The sequence below is a fragment of the Ochotona curzoniae genome, unplaced genomic scaffold (assembly GCF_017591425.1).
Source record: "Ochotona curzoniae isolate NIBS_2020 unplaced genomic scaffold, NIBS_Ocur_1.0 scaffold_2476, whole genome shotgun sequence".
Taxonomy (NCBI): Eukaryota; Metazoa; Chordata; class Mammalia; order Lagomorpha; family Ochotonidae; genus Ochotona; species Ochotona curzoniae.
The window spans coordinates 4039453-4063771 of NW_024467095.1; the positions used below are offsets into that span (position 1 = coordinate 4039453).

Genomic DNA, 24319 nt, shown 5'->3' on the forward strand with positions numbered 1-24319 from the left:
ACAAACACAAGAACAAATGTCACGCTATTAAAATTGTGCTACCCCATATTTCAGCCTAATCCCTTTTATACAAACCTTAGAAATCAAACATTCTGGTCCTTTGATATTTTCATGATTACATTTCTTCCTCATTAATCTATGTATCTGAGCTAATCCAGATATAAGAAACTGATTTATACATCACAGCACTTATACACACTCACCCACTCCAACATTTTTAGTTTCTGGAAACTTACATAAAGTGCACAGAGTAAGAGATTGTATCCTCACTATTAGGAGTCCCATATTACCATTAGGTTTAAATGTCAGTTTCCCCAACCGACATAATTCTGTTGTGTAATTATACACTAGCAAATTCAGGCTAAAATTTGCACATAAAATTTTCTTTCCTTGAATTGTTACATTCCCAGTACTGTTTTTGCATTTGCTGATTGATAAATAAATTCACATAGTCTTAGAAAGTAAAATTTATAGTTTCCTTGTTGGTGCTTGACTTAGTTGGTTTATGGCAGGAAAAGCAAATGTCTACTTTTGTTTTTTTTCCCTTGATTTACTTATCTGTGAGAGAAACTCATGCCTGGGGATAAAACAATCGCATTTTTCTCTCTAAACTACTGGGCTGAAGACTTAACTGCAGGTAATGGATTAAATTTAGTTTAGGCTACAAATATGTAGCTCCTGATTTCAGACTCATTTCTGGATTTTCCTAATGATCTTGCCAGATTACATTGATATTAGATTTTTTGTTTCTTTTGTTTTGCAATATTTTATATGGAATGAAGTCACCTAGTATACATTTTTCTTTGTACAGAATCAGTTTATTTATGTGAATTGCAGAGTTGCAGATAAATTGGGCTTAGGGAGGGAGGTGGGGGGCGGCGGGGGAGAGATTCAGATTAACTAATTCACGCTTCCAAAAGGTTACAGTAGCCAGGACTGGACTAGCAAAACCAGGAGCCAGGAATTCCATCCAAGTCTCCCATGTGAGTAGCAGGAGCCCAGGGGCTTGAACCGTCTGCTGCCACCTTTGAGGCACATTAGCAGGAAGCTAAACTGGGGCAGCCAGGTCTGACGTAGGAACTGATGGGATTCCAGGATCACAAGCAGTGGCCTAACCTGTTCCACCACAATGCTGACCAGTTGTCTGCATTTTCCTAGCAAGAATGTGGCATTTTGATTACTTTATGGAGAATAATGTGGAAAGCAGGTGATTTTTAAAAATTTATAAATCTACCATTATGTTTCTGTTAGACACTAAGAGCTGAAAAGTGTTTAGACCATTTTGGATTTTTTTCTGTTAAAATGTAGCAAAAGTCTGGCATTGGCACTGTGGCATAGTGTGCTAGGTCTCTGCCCACAACGCCAGCATCCCATATGGGTACTGGTTTGTGTCTTAGTTACTCTGCGTCTGATCCAGCGTATGGCCTCGGAAAGCCCTGGATGATGTCTGAGGCCCTGGACAGAAGAAACGCCTGTCCCCTGGATTTAGATTAGCCCAGCTCTGGCCATCGCAGCCATTCGGGGAGTGAACCACTGAATGGAATGTCTGTCTGTGTAATTCTTTCAAGTAAAAGAAATAAGTCTTTTTTTAAAAAAAATCATAAAAATACTGAAAACAATTAACTCCTTATGAATTATTTTTCACCATGAAGACGACAGCAGAGCTGAAGCTATGGACACTGTGTGTTCACTGCCCGTATGTTGGAATGCTGCTCGGTTAACATTGCAGTAGTGAGAGGAGCAGAGTATGAGCTCAGGCTTTTGTATGATCTAAGAAACTTGCCCATTTATAAAACTGATTTCACAGCCTCGATTGCCGTGTCTGTTGAAGGCAAATATTTGCAGGCCGTAGCGTAATACAAATCTGTCCACACTGTTTTGAGTAGGAGTGTGTGTCCAGCAACAAGATCTAGTCGTGTTGACTGATGCTGACTGTCCAGTGCGTATCTGCAGGCCATCTGGGACAGAATTTGACTTCTTCGGTGTCAGGGCAGTGACAGCAGTCTGTGGGGATGGCTAATGCTCCTTACCCCTCACTGGTTAAGCAAGCATTGCACCCAGACCGGGAAACTCAGCCCATAAGAACTATTGAAAGACAAGCAGTTAATCCAATTTAAAACTCTCACATTTCATTAGGCTTGCAACTGGTGCCACAGAGAAAGAAGTCTTTTTTAAGGGCTGAATATTGAATCAAAGCAATAACGTACAGATTTGGAAGACTTTGCTTAAATCTCAACATCTCTTTAAAATTGCTCTCCATTCTCCCTTCTGCCACTATACCAGCTTGCTTTGCAAGCTTATTTTTATGCAGCATTTATCAACCAATGTATAATTGCATTTTATTCTGCATATTATATTATTTTCTGACTTTCTCTAATGATTGTATACTGTGTGTAGGAAACTTTTTGTCCTTATTTTTCGCTTACTGAAAGATTGGACAGTGCCTAGCATTCAGTAGACCCAGTAAGTAGAAGTAAAGACATTTATAATATTTCTTAAACAGCAGGATTACTTTGCAATGTCTCCATTCATGCTGCCTAACAGTACAAGACATAAGCTAACCCACAAAACATTCTTGCAATGGCATGTTAAAATTAAATATGCAAGAAAAACTTAAAAAAAAAAGGGAAAGTTTGATTTTATGAACCTGAATTTGTATGGGGAACAGTCTCAGTGGCATGAATACTTTTGGTTCTTTCATTTTTAAAAGAGTTTTTTCATTGAAAGGTGGACTTTACACAGGAAAGACACACAGAGATGTCTTCCATCGCTGGTCACTCATCCAATAGCCTCGACGGCCAGAGCTGAGCCAATCAAAGCCAAGAACCAGGAACTTCTTGCTGTGTATCCTATATGGGTGCAGGGGCTGAAGAACTCAGCCATACTCTGCAATATGGAGAGAGCAGGATTGCAAATGGAGCAGCCAGGACTTGAACCGGTGCCCCTATGGCTGTGGCACCAGTCTGGCCCCAGCTTTTCTCTTTGATACTGGTTAACAGATTTTGACTGCCTTTGTATTTGATGATGCCAAGATTCCAATTTCTTTCTGCTGCCCAATGTCATTTTGAAATAAACCACACATAACTTTGGTCAATGCATGTTACTCAGAAATGTGTTGTCTGGCTTCCTGTTTTATAAAGATCCCTTCTCTTTTCCTTCGAAGATGACCACTCCAGCTTCATTACAATAACCACAGGAAGAACAGAAAGATAAAACATAGATCAATTTTATTTTCTATAGTTACATTCCCAAATGTTTCTGGGAATTGGCTGAACCACTTATCAATTGATTGTTCAATCCTGTGAGGAAATAAACTTATTCCAAGTTTGACCTTTTATTTTGTTTTGATCATTATTCCATATATCTTGTGAAAGAGAACAAAACATGTATAAACATAGCCCTTTTTTGTATCAGAACTAAAAGTTAAAATTGTTTTTATGAGACGTTTTGAATAATTCCTACCACAATTATATACAAATTTAATAAATGATCAATGCAATGTTTAGATAATTCTTGACAGATATTTTGCTGCCTGCCTGCATTATGTGCATGTTTTGATTCTTGCAGAAATGCAAAAATTAGAATAAATGAATTTTCATATGTGAAATTTCCCTTTATCCCATTTAATAATTTTTCAGAATATAGAAAATTTCATGCATGTTTTGTTTGAAAAAAACTAGAAACACAAATAATATTTTATATTACTTTATTTAAAATACTTTATACAGATGCTCATCTGAGTCTTTGAGAAAAAACATACCTGAAAAAATCTTTTCTCCTTTCACCCCGTTATATACACAGCAGCAATATAACTTTTCCCAACCTTTTCTAATGTGTCCATTCAATTAGTTTTTGTCATCAAATTAATGTTAAAATATTGATTGGTAAATTAGTGAGATTTTCATCTATGCAAGTCATCTAAAATAGTTCATGTAGAGAATTTTTAATATTTATGTCATTAGACTAGTTTGGCAATGCAGTGTCCACCAGTAAAAGATAATCACTTTTTTGCGCCTTTCAACAACTCCTGATGCCATCTTGATTCTGTTTTGCTCAATGTAACCTTGCCTTAATTTTATATCAGTCTGAATTCACATTTCATATAATTCAATAGGGCTTGTATTTGGGGACTTTTTAAATTATATTATTATCTGGTAGGAGATACTTTCTGAGAAACAAGATTTCCTGAAAATAATATTTACTGTACTTTCTGTAAATAGAGGCAGACTGTAACTAAGAGAACATAACAGTGATGCTGCTAGGCATTTGTGTTTTTCTTAGCTGCTTTCTCACTGCACTGTACGCCGCTGTTACTGAGTATTGCTGAATACTGTCAACCTGACAAATGTTTAACGTGGCTTTACCTCCAGATCGTCATCATGGAAGTGCAAGGTTTGAAGTCTGTTGCTCCTAATCGAATTGTTTACTGTACCATGGAGGTGGAGGGAGGAGAAAAACTGCAAACAGACCAGGCTGAAGCATCAAGGCCACAGTAAGCTAAATAAAAATGAAATGCAAAATAAAAACTTGTCTGTTTCCAAAGAAATGACCTTTGCTTATTTGTAGAATTACATGGTTTTATACTCTTTCACTGGTATTTGGCTAGCTTTACCTCAGCTGTGTTAAAACCAGTGTGTGATTTACTAGGTAATGATGTTATAATTAGAATGATTGGAATAATTAGAATGATTAGTATCAGTTTCTGTGTACTGCTGGAAACAATGTTCTGTTATTTGAAAGAGGGAGGGTGCACACTCCATGCATTCGCTGGTTCACTCCCCAGGTAGCTAAGTTTAGGAAGCTGAAACTCCCTGCACGCATCCCACAGGAGTTGCAGGGACCCAAGTACTTGACAGGCCTGCATTCACAAGAAGCTGGAGCTTAGAGCTGGAAATGTGAATCAGTTCCAGATACTCCAAAGACAGCAAAAGCGCCTTAACTGGTTTATTCACTATTGGGTGGATGCTTGTCTCTGGGATTGATTTTTGGTTTTCTGTGTATTTGTATCAGGATTATTTGCTCTTAGTATGATTTCTAAAAAAAAAAAAAGTTGTATTTAAGTAATACTGAGTTATGTGACCAGTGAAATTAACTAACACCTGAAAATTATGTCAATGCTTTTCACAAATACTGGAGGTTTCCATAGGGTGTGTGGCTCATTAAATTTAAAATGTCTTTATATTGGGCGGTTAACACCAAAAGATTCTGAGAATAGAGACCTTATAAGTGAATGTTTTTAATCAATTCAAGTACTTGAAAATCAGAGAGAATGTGTTACATAGTAAGTCCTCAGTACTCTTTCTGGTATTCTTTCCACACAGAAAAATTGACTAGAATAGCCGATTTGTGTTTTTTCATGAACACTTAAGCAATTTTTAAACCAAATTAGGAGATTTGCCGTATGATTGTAATCCAGGGACCTTTTAATTGAGAAGCATACCATTTAAGTGCTGACCAATGCAGCTTTTGAGTGGTGCGATTACTTTCATCTGGAATTCATCTTGGCACACTAGGAAAGAAATGCATCTCTTCCATCATCAGAGTGAATTATGCCTTAGACACGTTTTCTAAATTTTATTGCCTCAACAGTTTGGCGCTTTGTTGGAGATCAATTCATCCTTCTGTCTCATGCTAATTAAAGTGCCTTATTTAGTCCCGGTTTCCAATAAACTTCATCAAGATTTCTGGCTATTGCTTATTTCATTCCGGTAGTTCAGAGTTCCTGCCAGCAATTAGGTTGGAACAGCATGTGTGCTTCATATATAACTTAGAATATGGGACCTTGGGTCTCAGGTGAGTGGTGTTGAGGGGTAAGAGATGCGGTCTTATTTGTTCAAGTTGTGTTTTCAATATTTGATATAAGGAAGGGAATGGGGATAAACCATGTTTTCCAGTTATGAAGAAAACTATAATTTTTAAAGCTGTTTCCTAATCTGTTGATACACCAGGAAAAGATTTATTGCCTCTGAATGTCTTATTGGAGTGTTGTTGCTACATTTTACAGTGTTTTCCCATTTCTATACATTGTAGATATTGTGTTTCTTTCACTTTTAGTGCATACATTTCATTATTCCATCTAAAAAGAAATGGGGTAAGGAGGAGGGACGTAGTACAAATAGAAGATTCCAAGCTTCCCAAGGCAAAGTTATGTTTCAGAAGGGGAAAACTGATGACCCTTTCTTGATCAATACATATTATGTGCACATATTGAGATGTCACACTGCCATTCAGAAACATATAGTGTTATTATAAATAATTTTAAAAGTAATGAGCATCTCGGGAGTGAGATTTGCTGTGGTCCTGTGGTAGTCCCAACTTTCCTGCTATGTCCTGTGTTGTAAAGGACACCCTCTAGAGTACCTAAACAACTGATTACATCTTATGAAGTACCAAGAGAGACGTTAGTACTGGGGAAGTGAAAACGAGATTTATTGTTAATCATAAAAAGAGAAGAATGTGTAGCATGAGCTCTAACCTCTGAACAAATTGTTATAAATAACAAAGTACTAAAATTAAAAAAAAAAACTCCACTGATAACCAGTATGGTAGACTAAATATTGCTTGTATTTATTTGCTACAAAAAGACAGAGAAAATCTCAGTAAGCAGCACAGTTTCACCTACTCACCATCACTCCTTCATTCCATAATGCTGTGTTTGCTGTATAAGCACATTATAGGTTTTCTGATCCAACCCCTTGAAAATCCTAAAATATCAAGACAGGAAGTAATGACGCAAACTGATGAGTTGCATAATTTGAGGAATTATTTGTAGTTATTAGTGCAGAACATTCTAATACATTAGGGAAATACAGTTTCCAATGCTTGTTCTTAATAATTGGTAAGCAGAATTTAGTCACCTGTCAAATTATGGAAAGAGTATTGTACCCACAGAGGGAAAGCTTCTCAAAATGAGGCCCAGTGCTGGAAAGATATTAAATCACAGATAAACACAAAGGCCCTGACTGTGCTCTGTAACAATGTACTAGTTCTTATTTTAATTTAGCAATAATACAGTTTTCTAAAATTTTTTGTGTATTTTTATTTTATCTGCAAGGCGGGAAATCAGAGAGACCAATATGTTTGTTAGCTGGTTCACTCTCCCAACGCTCAAAACAGCCAGGCCTGGGTCAGCCTGAAGCCTGGAGCCCAGAACTTAATCCAAATCTCCCACACAGATGGCAGGGACTCAAAAGCCTGAGCCATCATTTACTGCTTCCCAGGGTGTGTATTGGCAAAAGAGTGCATCAGAGAGAAAACTGAGAAAGAACCAGGAACTTCAATATGGGCTGTGGGCGTTCCAAGAAGCAACTTAATCACTATGTTCAAAAGAGATATTTTTGCAGCATGGCTCATTAGTCTGCTGCCTTTGCAGGGTAGAGACACATAATGCACCAGTTTGTGATTGTGGCACTGACATTGCCACACAATCAGGCTGTACTCCATGATGCCAGCATCCCATGGGAGCACCAGTTCTCCCAGTCATTCTGCATCTGGTGTGGCTCCCTGCTAATGTACCTGGGAGAACAGCAGAGCATGCTTTGGGACCCTGCACCCATAAGAGAGACCTGGATGGACTTCCAGGCTTCTGGACATAGGCTGGCCAACCCTTGATTGATGCGGTCGTTTGAGAAGTGAAGCAGCTGAAGTAAGATCTCCTCCTCCCCCTGCCAGCCCACACACACAATTTCCTCTCTTTATCCCTTCACCTTTCAAACAAATAAACAAACTACTTTAAAATTTGATGTCTTCATGAACTAAAGGGAAAATAGATCACAAAACATTCATCTTTTCATTATTAACTTTTGAGATAACACATTTCATTTTAGATTGCAGTCAAAGACTGAAAGCTCCACTCAATGAGGAGCTCGATTAACAAAAAGCAGCAAGACCATAGTTCAGCAGGATCACAGGCAACGGCCATAAACAACTTCCAGATGGACAGGTGTCAGTCTCAGCAGCCAGTAAACTTCAGGATAAGCACAGATCGCTTCTTTTTATATAAAATCACCAGAAGTAACATTTTTTAAACTGATACTTTTATACAGGCCATGCTGACTCCTAAAGAGACAAACATTGGCCAGATAACAAAATCACATTCACTGAGAATATGTAATCAGGTGAATTTCAATTAATGGAAACACGATAGCTTGAGACTCCACATGTTCATGTAAGTTGGTGAAAAACAGCAATGAAAATGTTTGAAAGTTTATTTAATTGTGGTTATTAGTACTTCCTTAGTAGATTTATACTTTGTAATTTGCCTTCATCTGCAGTGACATTTGTTTCACAGAAACCTTTATAGTTACTATATCAGGAAAAAGTACTGTTACAGAAAGCAATTAATAATGTGATAAATCTTTTTGAAAATTAGATGGCATTTGCTACTTTGCTTTCAATAAGGTTGCTAAAGGATGTATTCATGTATCTACTTCCTAAATAACAAAAGTAGTTTTAGCATATTAACCTATTTATGGTTTAGGAACATTTAAACATGAAGGTAACAGATTGCTGGACATTGATAGAATAATGTGGCCATCTACTTACTTTCTTACTCCTTACAACAAAAAAAATTTAGGCTAGAAATATTGCTGAATTCAATCACCAACTTGAATTAACTATTAATACCTGTGGAAAGTTGGCTAATTGGAAAAATATATCTGTCACACAGATACACTCTCTAAACGTATTTGCTATTAATTCAACTTTGTGGTATTTTAATAACTTGAGTATCGCTCAGTTGTGTTAAAAACTGACACCTGTTCAATTAACAAAGGTCAACCTGAGCAAGAGAAAGTTTCTGGAACACTGCAGCATTTCTGATCATTGCTGATTCTGAATGTTTCCTCTTACAAAGTGGTGAGTTAATTTTATAACCAGAAAGGAAGGAAAAGATCCACAGAGATTGGTTGATTGTAATCTGATATTTGCCTTATTTGGGCGTAATTTGGTAGCTTGCAGTCTCTGATTGGCTGGGAGCTCAGCCACTATTCTAGGCTGAGACTCAGTTCCTTTGTTAAGAGAGTTTACTCTTAGCTCAGATTACAATTAATGGGTTTCCATATCAAGCCCTGTTGAACCAGCTGGTCTTTCAAAATAGATGATACTTTAAGGCAGTAATTGAGAAAGCTTTAGTACTAGCACGTAATAATAATCTGTAATAAAAATTTTCTTATATATATTGTGTAGGTAATTATAGGATCATTAATAAAAAATTAACCATTAATATAGTACTCTGCATTTCTTAGGAAGAAGCCAAAGCAAAATAAGTTTTCAGAGAATAAAGGAGTATTGCAAATTTTTTCTTTCAAGAGTTTTTTTTTTAATGATTAGTACTTAGATCATATTGCTACAAATTTTCTGTTCATTCTGCTAAGAATAATATGGTTTTATGTTTAATGTCAGAGTTTCTAAATTATCAAAAGTTATATCCTTTGGAATTCTTTAATATTTAAAATTTCTGTTCAAATTAAAAATGCGGAAAATGGCTATAATATTTTACTCTATTATTGTAGAAAATGCATGAGACCAAATTTGACCGTACCTGCTGCTCTAGTGCATACTGAAAAGCAGGGCAAGCCGTAAGCCCTGAGATTAGAAGAGTTTGTTATGCTTCACTTATAAGTACTTCTCTTGCTAAGTCTAAAGAAATGCACCTGTTCTAAGCTGTTGATGCCCTTCTACATTGCACTCTGTTCAGCAGTGCAGGTGCTGTGCCAGGAACCCAGATCCTCTGCTGCCGATGCAGCTGTTAACCTAGTCCAGAGCAGGCAGCCCAGTGCAAACAAAGTAAAAACTACTCAAGGAAATGATATTGAAACATTTCTTTTCTTTCTTGTTGCCAAAAACCATTTAGATAGTGTTAGTATCATTAAAGGACCGTATAAAATCATCAACCTAAATGAGCCTGCTGTGGATTTACTGAATTTTGAGTCCTGCCTGTACTTGCCTTGGCAGAAAAACTAAAGGACTTTGTGGGTTTTCTATGGTCTGTGGACTGGGTGTTCCCCAGCCTGGCTTAGGACATTACTGTGGAGAAAGAATAGGATATGGCAGGTGAAAGATTTGCTGGGATCCTTAGAACACTCGGTGGATAAAGTAAATGGGTAACCTTCATGAGTAGGAAAACAACTGAAAAAGCCTTTCTGCACAGCATTTGGTGTGAGTTGGTGAGTAAGTTCAGGGTTTGAAAAAGGGCCAGAACTCATTTAAAAATGGAAATACATTGAATAAAATTAAGAAAGTTGACTGTTTAAAATGGTTCACTTATTTGACAAAGATTACATAAATTTAAGGCATTCATTTTGTTATACAGTTGTAATTGCAAAATTTTAATGGTAAAACAAAAGTATTCAAAACCATACATTATGCACATTAGATTCCCAGAGCTTGTTCATCTTAGAACTGGAAATCTGCGCTCTTTGATTATCATATTTACATGAGCTCATGTAAAGAATTTATTTATACATTCCACATGTGTGACCACATAGTAGAATTTTTCAAGAATTCAAGATGTGAAAAGTGTTAAGTTTCAGGATGATTATAGTAAGCATTAATAGGGCTTCATGGCTTATGGAAAGGACTGTGACGTGAGAATTGAAGTCCTAGCTTTGCCACAGATTGGCCCTGTTGCCTTGGTTATTGTTAATGAAATCCCTTTGAGTCTGTTGCTTCATTGGTAAAATGGACACTGTAGTGCCCATTTCAAGGATTCTTTTGCGAAGTACTTTAGATAATGTATGTGGGAACATTCGGTTTTGATTTTATCATTTCTGATCATCACTGATTTTAGTGTCTTTGCTTGGTGTGATACTTTTAATTTCTCTGCTCACCTATCTGTTTTCTTTTTATGATTTATCTTCATATGTCATTTTTATTTATTTATTTATTTATTTATATTTATTTATTTATTTATTTTATTTTTATGATTTATCTTCATATGTCATTTCAAAGTTCAGACAGATCCTACTGTTAATGAAGGCTTAAGTGCTCTTGACAACACTAGACAATGCTGTTTTACAGAATGAACTGTTTCCTTGTGCTGAATCTTGTGGAAATGCTCAGCCAGGGCATTTGTGTTGTGGCATAAAGGTTGAGGGGTTTGTTTCAATCAAAAGGAGGTGGCTTTCAACATGAATAATATCCTAGTGTCAGCTGTGATAGGAACACATTTTTTGGTTATCATATATTCACTATCAGTACTAGCTTGTTTCTCAGTTTATGTCAGTGAAGATTATCTGCTCTGGTAAAATGCAGCTGCCAGAGGCTCTGTAGCTCACTCAGTGGAGTATCCTGCAGTCGTTAAGGGTTACGTTGCAGCCATGTCTTCAACGCTGGCACTGCTAACACTTGACGTGAAGGGCACTCAGCTGTCACCCTACCCTCCAGCTGGGTTGCTGAGATGCGATTGAGGGCTGCCATTGGAGACATGCAGATCAGCGGAAGAAGCAGATCCTGAAGCAAATCTAACCCTTTCTTACTGGGATTCTTGCAGATAAAGGAGAATCTGAAAAAGCTCGCAAAGTATCTTTGATCCACTGCATGCCCTCTGTGATGAGAACACAGGAAGGAAATTTTTCTTACAGTAAATCAGAGTCTTTAAAATGATCTCTGGGCTGGAGATCCTAGTGAAGTGTGAGCCAAAACTGCCCTGAGTTCTCACACTTTGTGTGTGGTACACCATGATTCCCCAAACTTGTCTGCCCGGGAACTCTCATTAATGTTTCTGAACTAGTTTAACATGGTGAAGTTTTATACCCAAGTTGATCTCAGAACGTGAGAAGCATTCTAGCACTCATTTGTTTAAGTGTAGTTCAATATCAATATTGTGTTTCTAATGTGGCTCAGGTTTTATATTTATTCTAGTGACTAAACTGTAGCCTCACAGAGGCTAACTTTACTTATATAACTGTTTACTTATTTGTATCCGTAATGTGTGTGTGTGTTTGTGTTTATATAAACACTATAGGGAGTTTTTGTAAGGTAATTTTTGAAATCGCAATAGAAAACAATTGAAATATGTCTGTAAGTGCAATGTATTTTAATGAGTGTTGTACATGTGCTATCATACAAACATGCAAACAAAGTAATCTTTACTGTTTTTCTTTAAATTTGTGGTTTCCTTCCTTTTGTCAAGATTTGGATTTATACATTATATAATTGCTTTCTATAAATTTTAAGATGCCACAGTTTCTTCTGTTTTAACAAATACAGTTCAAAACACTTAGATGACATTTTTTCTTACTGAGACATTTTCACTAATATGCTTATGGTAGTGATTTTTCTCATATTTATAAGACATTTTTTACTAAATAATGCTTATAGTAAGTTGGTTTTTAAAAATTAATGCAATTTTAAAACATTTTTAAGTCAATTTAGATTTATTTATTTGAATGGCAGGGTTACAGAGAGAGGAGAGACACACAGGGGTTGGGAAGAGGGGAGAGAGGGAGAGAGAACTGGACGGAGACGCCTGCAGTCCGCTGGTTTATTCCCCAGATGACCACAGCAGCCTGAGCTGGCTCGGGCCAAAGCAGGAGGCAGGAGCTTCATCCAGCTCTTCATCCAGGCAGGCTCACAGGCCCAAGACTGGAGTCATCTGCTTTTCCAGGCACTTTAGTGGGGAGCTAGATCAGAGAGGGAGTAACTGGGAGCTAGATCAGAAAGGGGTGGTGACTGGGATTCAAACCAGTACCCATATGGAATGCTGGCATCACAGGCAAGTGGCTTTACTCACTAAACCACAGCACTGGCCCCTTAAAATTGGTTTTCTAAAGTAATAACAATAAATTGCACGAGAGAGACTGTTCATAGTGATTTCTCCTTAGCTGTGTAATTTGAAGAAATTCTTCTTTGTAGTACCTTTGCTACCTATAAAACTAATTTTTTTTTGCCTAAGCTTTGTTTTCTTTAAAGAACAAATTACAATATAAGTATCAGAGATTGATTTTTTGCATTTTTATTTCTTCCAAGTTCAAACATTTGGTTCTATAAATATTTCTGCTGAAATATTGGCATAAAATTATTTAAAGGGGGTTTTTAAAGAACGGATGCTAAGCGTATCTTTTTATTACTCTTAGAAATTCTTTGACTTAAAACCACTGAAGAAAGCATAGTGGCAATGACGGTATTAAAAAAAATAAAAGAATTCATCCATTCTTTTTTTTAAGATTTATTTTTATTACAAAGTCATATATACAGAGGAGAGAGAGGAAGATCTTCCGTCCAGTGATTCACTCCCCAAGTGAGCACAACGGCCGGTGCTGTGCCAAACCGAAGCCAGGATCCAGGAACTTCCTCCAGCTCTCTGACACGGGTACAGGAACCCAAAGCTTTGGGCTGTGCTCGACTGCTTTCCCAGGCCACAAGCAGGGAGCTGGATGGGAAATGGAGCTGCTGGGATTAGAACCAGTGCTCATATGGGATCCCAGCATGTTCAAGGTGAGGACTTTAGCTGCTAGGCCACGCCGCTGGGCCCCATCAATTCCTCAGTAAGTGAAGCTTTAACTTTCCTGGCAAAGATTGTCTTATTATATAAAACACAAGATGGATTTTTTTGGCAAAGATTTAAAATCTTTTGGCTTAGAAAATAGCAAAATTTTACCTGGAGCAATGCTGAAATTCTTACTGTGTTTTGATGCTTAGTTTTCCTCTTTTTACCATAATAGTTTTCCTGGCAGATGGTAACTTTTGGATCAGAGTGGATTTGGCAAATTCTCATAAAATCTTCAGAATTTTTAATATCTGCATATGAAAAGATCATTAATTTTATGTAGTTCTGCCAAAATTATAAAGTCTTCTACATTTTTTCTTGCTTTTCTCCTCTCTTACTTCATTTTCGAGTAAGGTAGATATCTAGGAAATGAAAGTGGAGCAATATTGATTTCCTACACATGTAACCTCAGGAATGTAAAAGCTCAACATATAATCTTTCACATTTTGAAATTGTATTCCTAAAATAAGCTGTTGTGCTTTTTGTTTTAATCGCCGTGTGAAGGTGAATATCAGTATCAGCAGTAAGCGGCTTTCCCCTAGCTTCCATCTGAGAGTTTGCACCCAGTCATCCGTTCCTCCCGGGGTAGTATTTCTGGTCCCTATACCGTTCTCCAGTTCTCTTCCCTCTGGAAATACTGGAAGCTGTTGAGCCAACTGGGAGTGAGCTTCACTCATTCATTTGCAATACAGACATCAGGTGAAGGGAACCAAAATAAATGTAAGTTATTCTGAGTTCAGCTCTGGACAAATTCAGATCATCGCCTGGCTTTTTTGGACAACTACTTATTAAAACTTCATTTTTAGCCCATACATATGCTGCTAGTAGTTGGACTAGAATTATGCATAGCCTCAGGTAAGGATCTTTATTTCCACTGCTGTAAACTCATTAAAATTGCAGAAGTAGCAGTATTTCTAGAGGGCTCAGAGCAAGTTTGTGGACTTAATGGGATTAGTCACTTTGGTGATGAGACTTAGAGCAGATGGGCTCACTGCCCCCATCAGCAGACAGATTGGTGATTACATTAAAATTTCATCATTCGTTCTGTCTTGCACAAATCTGTGAATGTTTCATGGCTGCATTTTTTCAGAGAAGGTCCCCAACCTAGCCAGTGACCTTTGGTGCTTTCCTGCTGCTGGTCGGATCTTTAAAAGAGAAAACTTGTTTACACCCAGCTGAGCTTGGCTTTGTGACTTTGACTCCATGGGGTTACTCTATCCACACAGAGGCTAATTCTTGACTCAGCCACTGCATGGGTTGTTTTGCTATGTTTTCTTCCCATCAAGCAGCTTCAGGTAGCCTGGTCCAAAATTGTCCATCCGCATTATCCCTTCCTTATGTTATCATCAGTCAGCATATTCTTATAAGGCAATCAGATTATAATACCACTTATGCAAAGTAAGATACATCACAATGGGCATAATTAATCTGTTCTAAGAATATTTGGGTAGCAAGTGTGAGCAAGAACTTAACAGTAGAATATGATCACTCTCTTAGGAGACAACTGACAATTTATCCTGTTATTTTAGTATATGAGTCATTCGTATTGCATATAGTATTGTGCATGTTCATAGGGCCAATACCTGTAAAAATACAAAGAAGAAAACTTTATGTTGATGCTTAGAATTTCTGTAATCAGTAAAACTAATTTTTCACTGTCCTGAATAATATTGGATAGTGTATTTCCTTTTTTTCCAGACACCTTTCACTTGTATAACTTTAAACCCATGCATAGGGGCTTCTGGTGGTGCAGGCATGACTTAACTCGCTGCCTCTTTTCTAAGGGCACTCAGCTTTTTAAGGAGGACAATGCTTTCTTCATAACCTAATCATCTTCCAAAGGCCCTTCTGCTACTACCGCCCCCTTGGATCTAGGGTTGCAGCACAAGAAGGGCACACATGCTCAGACCATGGCAGCAGAGCTCAGATAAATGGAAAGCAAACTTGTCTTCATATGCCTTCTGTTGTATCTGCTGTGCTCAGGAAGGTTTCATTTGGTTTTCTGTATTATGTCAGGCAGCAGCTATTATCATTCCTCCTACCTAGGTAAGACAACAAATTCTTAGATGATTTAATCGACATCCCTAGATAGGCTCAGCAGGTAAACCAGTAATCAAACCTAGTTTGTTTTTGACACATCCTTGTGTTTATTGCATATATAAGGTGCGTCTTTTATGTTCAGAGCATAATGGTCACAGTGAGGTGTGTTAATTATAATTGCTAAGAGAAATTAGAGGCAGGGAATGCAGGGAATTTCTACCTTGGAATGCAAGGCCCTGGGGCTGGCTTGGTCATGTAGCATGCTACTATGCAGTCTGCAGCACCAGCACTCCATATGGGCTCTCATTCCAATCAACTCCCAGCTAATGGCTTGTGAAAGCAGATATTGGTTCAAGCCATTGGAACCCCACACCTACATGAGAGATCAGAAAAAAAAAAAAAAACTCTGGTTCCTGGTTCCTGGCATTGGACCAGCCTAACTCTGGCTATTGCGAACATTTGGGAAATGAACCAGTGGATGGAAGATTTCTCTCTCGCTCGTTCGCTCTCTCCCTCCCTCCTTCCCTCCCTCCCTCCTTTCCTCCCTTTCCCTCCTTCTTTCCCTCCCTCTCCATCACTCTCCTTTCCTCTGTTTCTCTCTTTCAACTAAAAAAATAAGTAAATCTTTCACAATATAGCTTTTCTCTGTGCTCTAGTATTTGTTGATATTTCATGTTTTTCTGCTTGCTACAAGTCAGAATTCCTGGAAGCCAAATTATGTTTTCCTTCATTTTTTAATCATTAGTATCCATGATGACATATTATATGCCCATTAAGCCTCCTTCCAGAGCTTGTGCAAATGAGAATGAAAATCACAGAAAGCGTCCCTGTATGTCCCTCAGAGGGACAGATGCTCAAATGTTGAAGAAAGGTAGACCATGGCAGAGATCGCACACCATCTTTCTAAAATCTGAACAAAGCTATTATTTCACAAGTATCAAAACACTTAAGGCAATAAGAGTAGCTAATGTGTTGAATGTCCAGAAGCTGTAAAGCTGTGTCCATGAACCATTTAGAGATATCTCAATAATTCCAGCTGGTTCTAGCACAGATATTTCTCTTGCCTGCAGAGGAGGCAGGAAAGCATCCTAAGAGGTAGTGTGATGCCAGCAGCCTGAGGCTGCCTGGGCGCTCCTCCTCCCTGGACAGAGGCCCACTGGCAGCTCCTGGGGCTGATTCTGGCTGGCCAACGTGGTCTGCAGTGTCTGCCTCCTGCCTGTGTTCTGTGGCCTACCTGGTACTCAGCTGTCTTCTCATCCCTCTTAGAAACAAATTCAAGCGATTGCATCCACTCTGACATCTTAGATGTTGAGCAGTTCAACGATTTTCCCCCATGGTCCCCAAACTATTACTGTGTGGTTGGTAATGTTCTTTACTTCCACCAAAGCAGCTGTCACTTAGAAAAGAGAACAGGTGTTTTATCAGCAAGGAGACCCCAAGAGAACTGTCCCCAGGGGTGCTACGGTTACCCTGTGGTATTTCCCTCCCGTAGCTCTCAGCATTGCTGCTCTCAGAGTGGACTGTGAGGCTTTTACCCTGCACAGCTGGAATCAAGTGGCTTTTGAAGTATAAGCCATTCAGAATCGAATCTGCTGGCATAGTAACAGCATTTGCAGTGCCTTCAGTTTAAGAAGGTATAAAGCAGAATATACTCACATGACAACCCAGGGAACATTAACGCCACGTCTTAAAATAGTGTCAGATTCTGTAGAGCAAGAACAAATAGGTGATAGATGTTCCTCTGCTAGAAAAAGGCAATACCAACTTGGTGTAGTGATACATATAACCTAATTATTTGGAAAATTTGTAATGATTTCTACCTTTAAAGGATAATGTATTCTATTACATATGAAAGGATATTTCCTACTGGCAAAATAAATACATCCTACTTTTAGTTTAATGTCAAGAGAGCAGGAGCTGGTGGGATGTGTCACACACAGGCTTCAATGTGGAGAGTGTGGGAACAAATGAACACACAACACAATTCTTTAGGTTCTATAAATTACTCCTTCCTGGTGTTTCATTATGCAAAGATGTGCTTATACTCACATTGTTACATTTTACTGTTTGAAACCACATGTTGATGCTTTCTGTGTTGTAAACTTTATGCTTTTTTAAAAGTTCAAATTGTATAACTTAAGAAGCTAACTTTATTGGGCTGTCTTCCCATTATCAAGTTTTTAAAACTTTTTATACTTTGATATGCTTTGGGTATACTTTTTATACTGCCTTGACCACATAAGATTGTAATGAAAATGTGACAGTTTGTTCTGTTGTAAATTAGATGTTTCAAGATAATGTGTTTGAACTGCGTCTAAGAGGAAGGGAAGTAGAGAGATTGTATCTTTTGTCTTTTCTGAAACCTGATCTGGTGCTAACGTACTTGCTAGGCTTTCCCAGAAGAAAATGCTACAAGCGTAATGTGATTTCTCTACTCTGGATATGGAGGTTTAATGGTGTGAACACTTCATGAAGGAAATATAGTCTTTACAGAACAATTTTATTCCATTCTTAAAGCTTTTAGCAATCTGTAGAACAGCAAAATACAAGTCATCCCTTTCAAGGGAACAAGAAGAGTGACAGTGGTACTTAGAGAGTTTTCCTTCATCCAGAAAGACAAACCCGCCTACCTGAAACAGTCCAATCTGCCTAAAACAGAGTGCAACATGTCATCCAGGATTTCTTCTCTCCGGTTGTACCTAATGAAACACATAACATTATATTTTTTCCTTCCATTATAATGAAAAGTTTTAATCAGTATTTCTAAGTATGCTTCCAGAAACCTAAACTTAAAAAAAAAAATCTTAACTGTCGAGGATATTTCTGGGGTGTCACCATTGTGGCATAGTAGGGTATGCCGCCTTTTGCAGCACCAGCATCCCTGATGGTACTGGTTTGAAACTTGGTTGCTTCACTTCCCACCCAGATCCTTGGTTATGGCCTGGAAAAGGAGCAGAGGTGTGCTGAAGACCTTGGGCTCTTGTACTCACACTGGAGACTCAGAAGAAGCTCCTGGCTTCTGGATTCAGACCAACCCAGCTCCAGCCACTGAGGCCATTTGGGAAGTAATCCAAGGGGTATAAGATCTCTCCTTCTGTCATTCCTTCCTTCTCTATAAATTTGTCTTTCAAATGAAAATTTAAAAATTTAAAGGATATTTATAGGTCTGACTATACTAAAATCTCTATCATTTCGACACTCTAAAGTAGAAACTTTTTAAAAGAAAATTGAAAATGCAACATGCCAACTAGAGCTAGATTGGCAGTAGCTCCTGACTTCTAATTTCCTCTGCCTGTTCAAGGTTTGTCTTTGACCCTCCCTCTCAGTCTCTGCTTTCTTCCTCTCTTATTCTCCCTCACTCTTCCTTCCTTCTTTCTCCTGGCTTTCTCTTTATTTTTCTATTTTGCTGTGTTTCTCTCCCAGTTGATACTTTACTTGTCATCTCTGTTATTTCTCGGATTTTAGTGGTGGCCTTGTATCGACATGCAACAGTATCTGTTGTTTTCAGGTAGGTGTCATTCTGTTAGCAGAGCTAAATAGTGTAGCAATGGTTAGCAGCATGTATACTTTCTTATGATGGTTGCTATGCCCTGATGGGTGTTAACATAAATTGTCTTCATTTATACCTCCTAGATATCATGAGGAAAGTATTACCAAGTTATGCATTCTGTTTCTAAGTCATATGCTACAGTTTTCACTGATGCTGCAGTAGTAGCTGTCACCTAGGCAACGCTCCAAGGGGGCTTTTTGTGAGCCCACCTTGGGGCAGCTGTCTTCAGACCTTGCTGGAGAAAAGGCACTCCCTTGGTTCAAGGCCCAGTTATTAGGTCTCAGCTTTTACTCCTCCAAGCCCCCTCACAGCTGCATGTTAGAAGTTCCAAGAGGTAGTGATTTTTCTGTTAACTTTGGAATGTTGTCTGACACAAGTATTGAGTAGTTTTTGAATGACTAAAATATGCACATTCAGTTTTATGTCGTCTTGTTTTCGCACTTCATGTCACATTTGGTTTTACCTTGTCTTTTCACCATCATTATAAATGACAATAGAGTATCTATCGTTTATGTAACCACTCCCATAACAGAAATTTAAAGTGCATAAGTTTTTGCTTTTTTACGTACTGCCTTAGTGAATATATTTTTATTGACATTCTTTTAAATCTTTCTGATTATTTTGTTAGGATAATTCCTAGAGATAGCCTTAGTGAATGAAAGACAAGAGCTACGTGTTTGGGCTCCTTTACATATTTCCAATATATTTAGTAGAAGATACAATATGTTAATATTAGTTGTTTCAACTTGCATGTGAACTGTGTTTTTATAGTCAGGAAATTCAAATGTGTTCATAAAGGTGCTTTATAGATTTTGTTCATTTAAAGAATTATAGAAATCTGGGTTCTTATAATCCATTCCTAGTTGTAGGGAAAGGTGGTATATTTAGAATCAAAGAAAATTGACAGCAAATATTGTATATTCTTTTATCATACAATACTGAGAGAATTGTGGGAGTATAATAACTGGTATTAATTGCTGAAAGTGTTTAAACATGCCAGTTAAGTAGGACTCAAGGCAGCATCTTGGTGAATATTGATAATAGACCCATTACATTTCCTGCTTCTCCCACTTTTATGTGGGTGTTCAGGTAAAAGGACTTGGGGTTTCTTACATTCATCTGAAAATTCATATGAATTTTCAAAATGTGCATATATTTTAACCTTGAATTTTCACAGGAGAAATGATCAAAGTGGTGTCTGACAATTTATTCTTGGATCCTGGAATGCTTGTGCTTATTAAGGCTATTAAGTGCCACCATATGTATCTGTTGGCATCCCTTTAAAAGAGCACATTTTTTTGTTAAATGCCAATAAAATTTCAGTCCTCTCACCTGTTGCGAATCAGGAGCTTCCTCCTGCCTAGAAACACATTGTTTAAGGCATCCTCATTGCCTAGGGATTGGCTGGTAGCATTTCTAACCCCACCTCAGAAAGCCTGACCTACTGCAGAGCCACTTCAATAACACCTGTGATATTCTTAGTGTTTGCCTACCAGGCCCTGCCTTTGTTGACCTTCCAATGCAAGAACAGATATTAAGTATCCCTTTCTAGATTCTAGATAACCAGTCATTTCCCATATATTTTAACAGATTTTATTGTTTTTCAATATGTGATTGTACTGAAATATGTTGATTAGTTTCTTTTCTCATATCTTTAAACTTGTTTGGCCCTGTAGACATTTCTTTCATAATGCTGTATCTCTGATTATATACAGATTTAATGTTTGGAAAGTTATCATGGTCTTGATTGTAGAAGTTAATAAGCAAAAATAAGTAAAAACTATTTAGTCAGCATGATCTGTGAAAACCTTCTGGACTCTGCTACATGACCACCAGAAACTAAATTTCTATTATAAAAGAATGTTTAAGTTTGGTCTTACACATTTGATCCCATGCTATTGACTAGAGGAGCTCTGTATTTGCAATGAGAGTCTACTCCTTAACCCCAGTTGACAGCAAGGTGTCACACTGTACTGAAGGACTAAGACTCCGACACCAACTTGATAATATTCCTTTGCCTCTCATATTTTGTTTTTCTATCTTATTTTTATTCCTACCTCAACTATTGGTCTAAGACAATCTTTATTCCATGAAATTGTGAAAGAACTTTCTTTGCTAACCTCTTAACATCTGTCTAAAACAGAAATAAGCTGCTTTGCCTTCCTAAATAAATCTCTCTCTTCCCTCTGGCATAGGCTTTAGTTTAAAAGAACAAAACACCTACCAGGTTTCATTTAGATGTTGGTTTTTTTCTGTCACTGTTACAACAGTATACATGTAATGGAGAGAAGACATAGAAACAAAGAATTCTTCCAGTTTTATTGCATTCTCGTCCTGTTTCCTCTATTTTATAAACTCTCTGAATAAGATCTATAAAATCAAATAAGGACTACTCCGTCAAGATGGTGAATTGTTTTCTTAAGCAAAAGTATTTTTTAAATGAGTCTTATTTGTAACCTGAGTTTTATCTTGATAAATTTCACATTTTCTTTCTGTTATGTGATGTCTTGCTCAGTGGCATTTTCTTCGTGCTGTGCTGAGTCTCCCTGCCTATGATCTCTCAAATCTATGAGAAATATTGATAAGATTTTTTAATACCAAGTAGATGCCAGTTAGGTTTGTAAATAAGCTGAAATGAATTGGTACGTGATAAAGACAAGATGCCATTAATTAAAAGATAAGCCCAGAAAACATGTCATTTTGTTACGATGATTTGAAAAGCCAGATGTCGACAGACTTATTTCATTCCTAGGAGAAGGCGTTGGGAAATTAACTGCAAATCACTCATATTTTTATGATGCATATTTCTTTTTGGAGATGAGGCCAAAAAAAATCATATGAAGTAGTTCACTTGAATAAATTGCTTCCACTTTTTAAAAAATAACAGTGTTCAAGAGAGACTTCCCAAAAAGAGGTGGGGGAAGTTATCAGGAGGCAAAAACAGTTTTCCAGGAAACCATGTCTTCTCTGAACAGAACCTTATCCTTTTTCCCAGATGTCTCTAAAATGGTGTTTTAATTAATGTTTGAGTTAACAAAATAATGTATTACAACAGCCATCTCCGTGGTGTTTTACCTTAGCCTAAGTTCTTCATGGTGTGATCTCACATTTAACAGTCTAGCACACTGATTTTTCAAATTTACTTCTTAAGGTTGATTTTTTTTTTCAATTTATTTGTATTAGGTGAAAAAATATCACATATTTGTTACTACTGGTTTAGGAGAATGCTGCCCTCCTTCCTGCCCATGTTCCTTCTTTTCTTTTTAATTTTTTTTTTAAATTTAGAAAGATTTGCTTTCATTTCTACTTCAGTCATAGACACTGTGTAAGGAGATTTCAGTGCAGAGCCAAGTATTAGAAAAGAACATAAAACCTACTATTCCCCAAGAGCATAGATGCTGTTAATGATATCCAAATCTCAAAATGTCAGTCTCCTGTAGGTTACATTTTCATAGCCTGTTTATTAGGGGAAACAGTTGTCTTTTGGGGACTGGCTTATTTTACTTAGCATGATAGTTTCCAGTTGTATTCAATTTATTGCACAAGACAGGATTTCATTTTTTTTATGACACTGATGTTTTTGAACTACTAAATAACCACAACAAGCTGTAGAACTCATTCTTATTTTCTTTCTTAACTGTGCCATCTGTCAGAAACAAAAACACAATTATGATTCATGCTGAACAGCAAACGATTCTTCATTGCTTGCTATATCTGCTGTAGGAGATGCATCAACCTGGGAGCACATTAACGTTGCCTTTCAAAGAAACTCTTGATTCTTTCATTGCAGATGGGGGACCCAAGGAGATTTTACCACTACCCATCCTCGCCCAGTGGTCAAAGTCAAGCTCTTCACAGAGAGCACTGGGGTGTTGGCACTTGAAGACAAAGAGCTGGGAAGGGTGAGTTGTGATCATCTCTGTCTCAACTACGCTTTTCACTTTTGGATTCAGAGTTCAGGTGGCTTGGGTACGCCGCGTGTGAACTTGTTCATAAATCACATACGGTCATGTACTTGTATTTTCCACTGAGCCCTGTTTACAATACTGATGTCATAACGTGTTGTTTGAAACATACAGAACATGTAAAAGGGTCAAGAAGCACAGAGGTATGCATTTTCCCAAGCTCATTGTCTCAGTCATTTTTCCCACACATGTGCACCTCTGGCCATAGAATCTGACTGACCTTGACCAACTCATCCATCTTGGTAAAAGATAATTCTTGCCTAAAACATTTGTGCCCATGGGTTGAAAGGATAATCTTTTTGTTTGAAATCATCTACTCATTGTATTCATTGTCATTAGATTAGATAATTGCAAAATAGCTAGTAAGAATATTCCTCTTTCTTGTTCCATTTTCCTTATGAGAAGGTCTTCCTTACATACTGATTTAATGTGTCCACTTCTTCAGATCTGCACTCTATTTCTCATCTAAACCCAATATGCCCACTATATTCGGCTTCTGCTGTAGCTAAAAATGTTATCGTTAGCCTAAGATGAGGAGGAAACGTAAAAGTGTTTAAATAGTAGTGTGGTCAATTTAATTTGATTATTTTAATCAGGAATCAACTCTTATTTAAGTCATTTTATATATCATACACAGTTTAGGTAATTGCATATGATGATTTTAATAGGCTGCCAGTAGACTTTTATTTGTGAATGACTTATTACAAAATATCTTCCTGTGTAACTTTTTTCTGTTGAATATTCTTGACTAAAAGTATATTTTTGAATGTTTTTACTTTTAGATTGTTACTATAAAACATTATTTGTGACCTTTATTATAAAAGAAAGTATTTGGAAAGTATTTGAAAGTCTCAAGTTCAGACTCAGACTTTCTGTAAGTTAGGAGGATATTTTAGGTACATTCCAGGTGATAGTAAATGGCCCGTGGGATTGGGAAGCAGTTGACACCACTGGCAGCCCTGTTTGAGAGCTAGTGACTCAGGGAAAAAGGGGCCAGTCCACCATGGCACATAGAGCGGTACAGTGACAGCTTAAATGTGAAGTAGCATTGGGCAGTGAAAGGTTCTGATCCTTGGCGAGTACTTAGAATGCAGTTTGTGTGTGGGTAACAGGTGCGAGTATCTATTTGTGGCAATGCAGAAATTCTTTGAGCTGAATTGGTGGCCAGCCCTCCTTCAGGTGTTAAAAGAGTACCTAGCGGCAGAACAGGCGTTTTGTTTTGTTTTTTTTTGTTTGTTTGTTTTGTTTTCCTCAGGAAATGATTGTGAATATGTC

At 37.5% G+C, this 24319-nt stretch overlaps 1 protein-coding gene across 17 annotated transcripts in view; it reads left to right on the top strand.

The window, feature by feature from the left end:
• Nucleotides 1-24319, top strand: part of CADPS2 (calcium dependent secretion activator 2) — a 357764-nt gene that overhangs the window by 154250 nt on the left and 179195 nt on the right. For all 17 annotated transcript variants that reach the window (XM_041002127.1, XM_041002128.1, XM_041002133.1 and 14 more), the window contains exons 6-7: nucleotides 4371-4492; nucleotides 22870-22981. In XM_041002127.1, the coding sequence (XP_040858061.1) occupies nucleotides 4371-4492; nucleotides 22870-22981 (234 nt within the window). The remainder of the gene's footprint in view (nucleotides 1-4370; nucleotides 4493-22869; nucleotides 22982-24319) is intronic.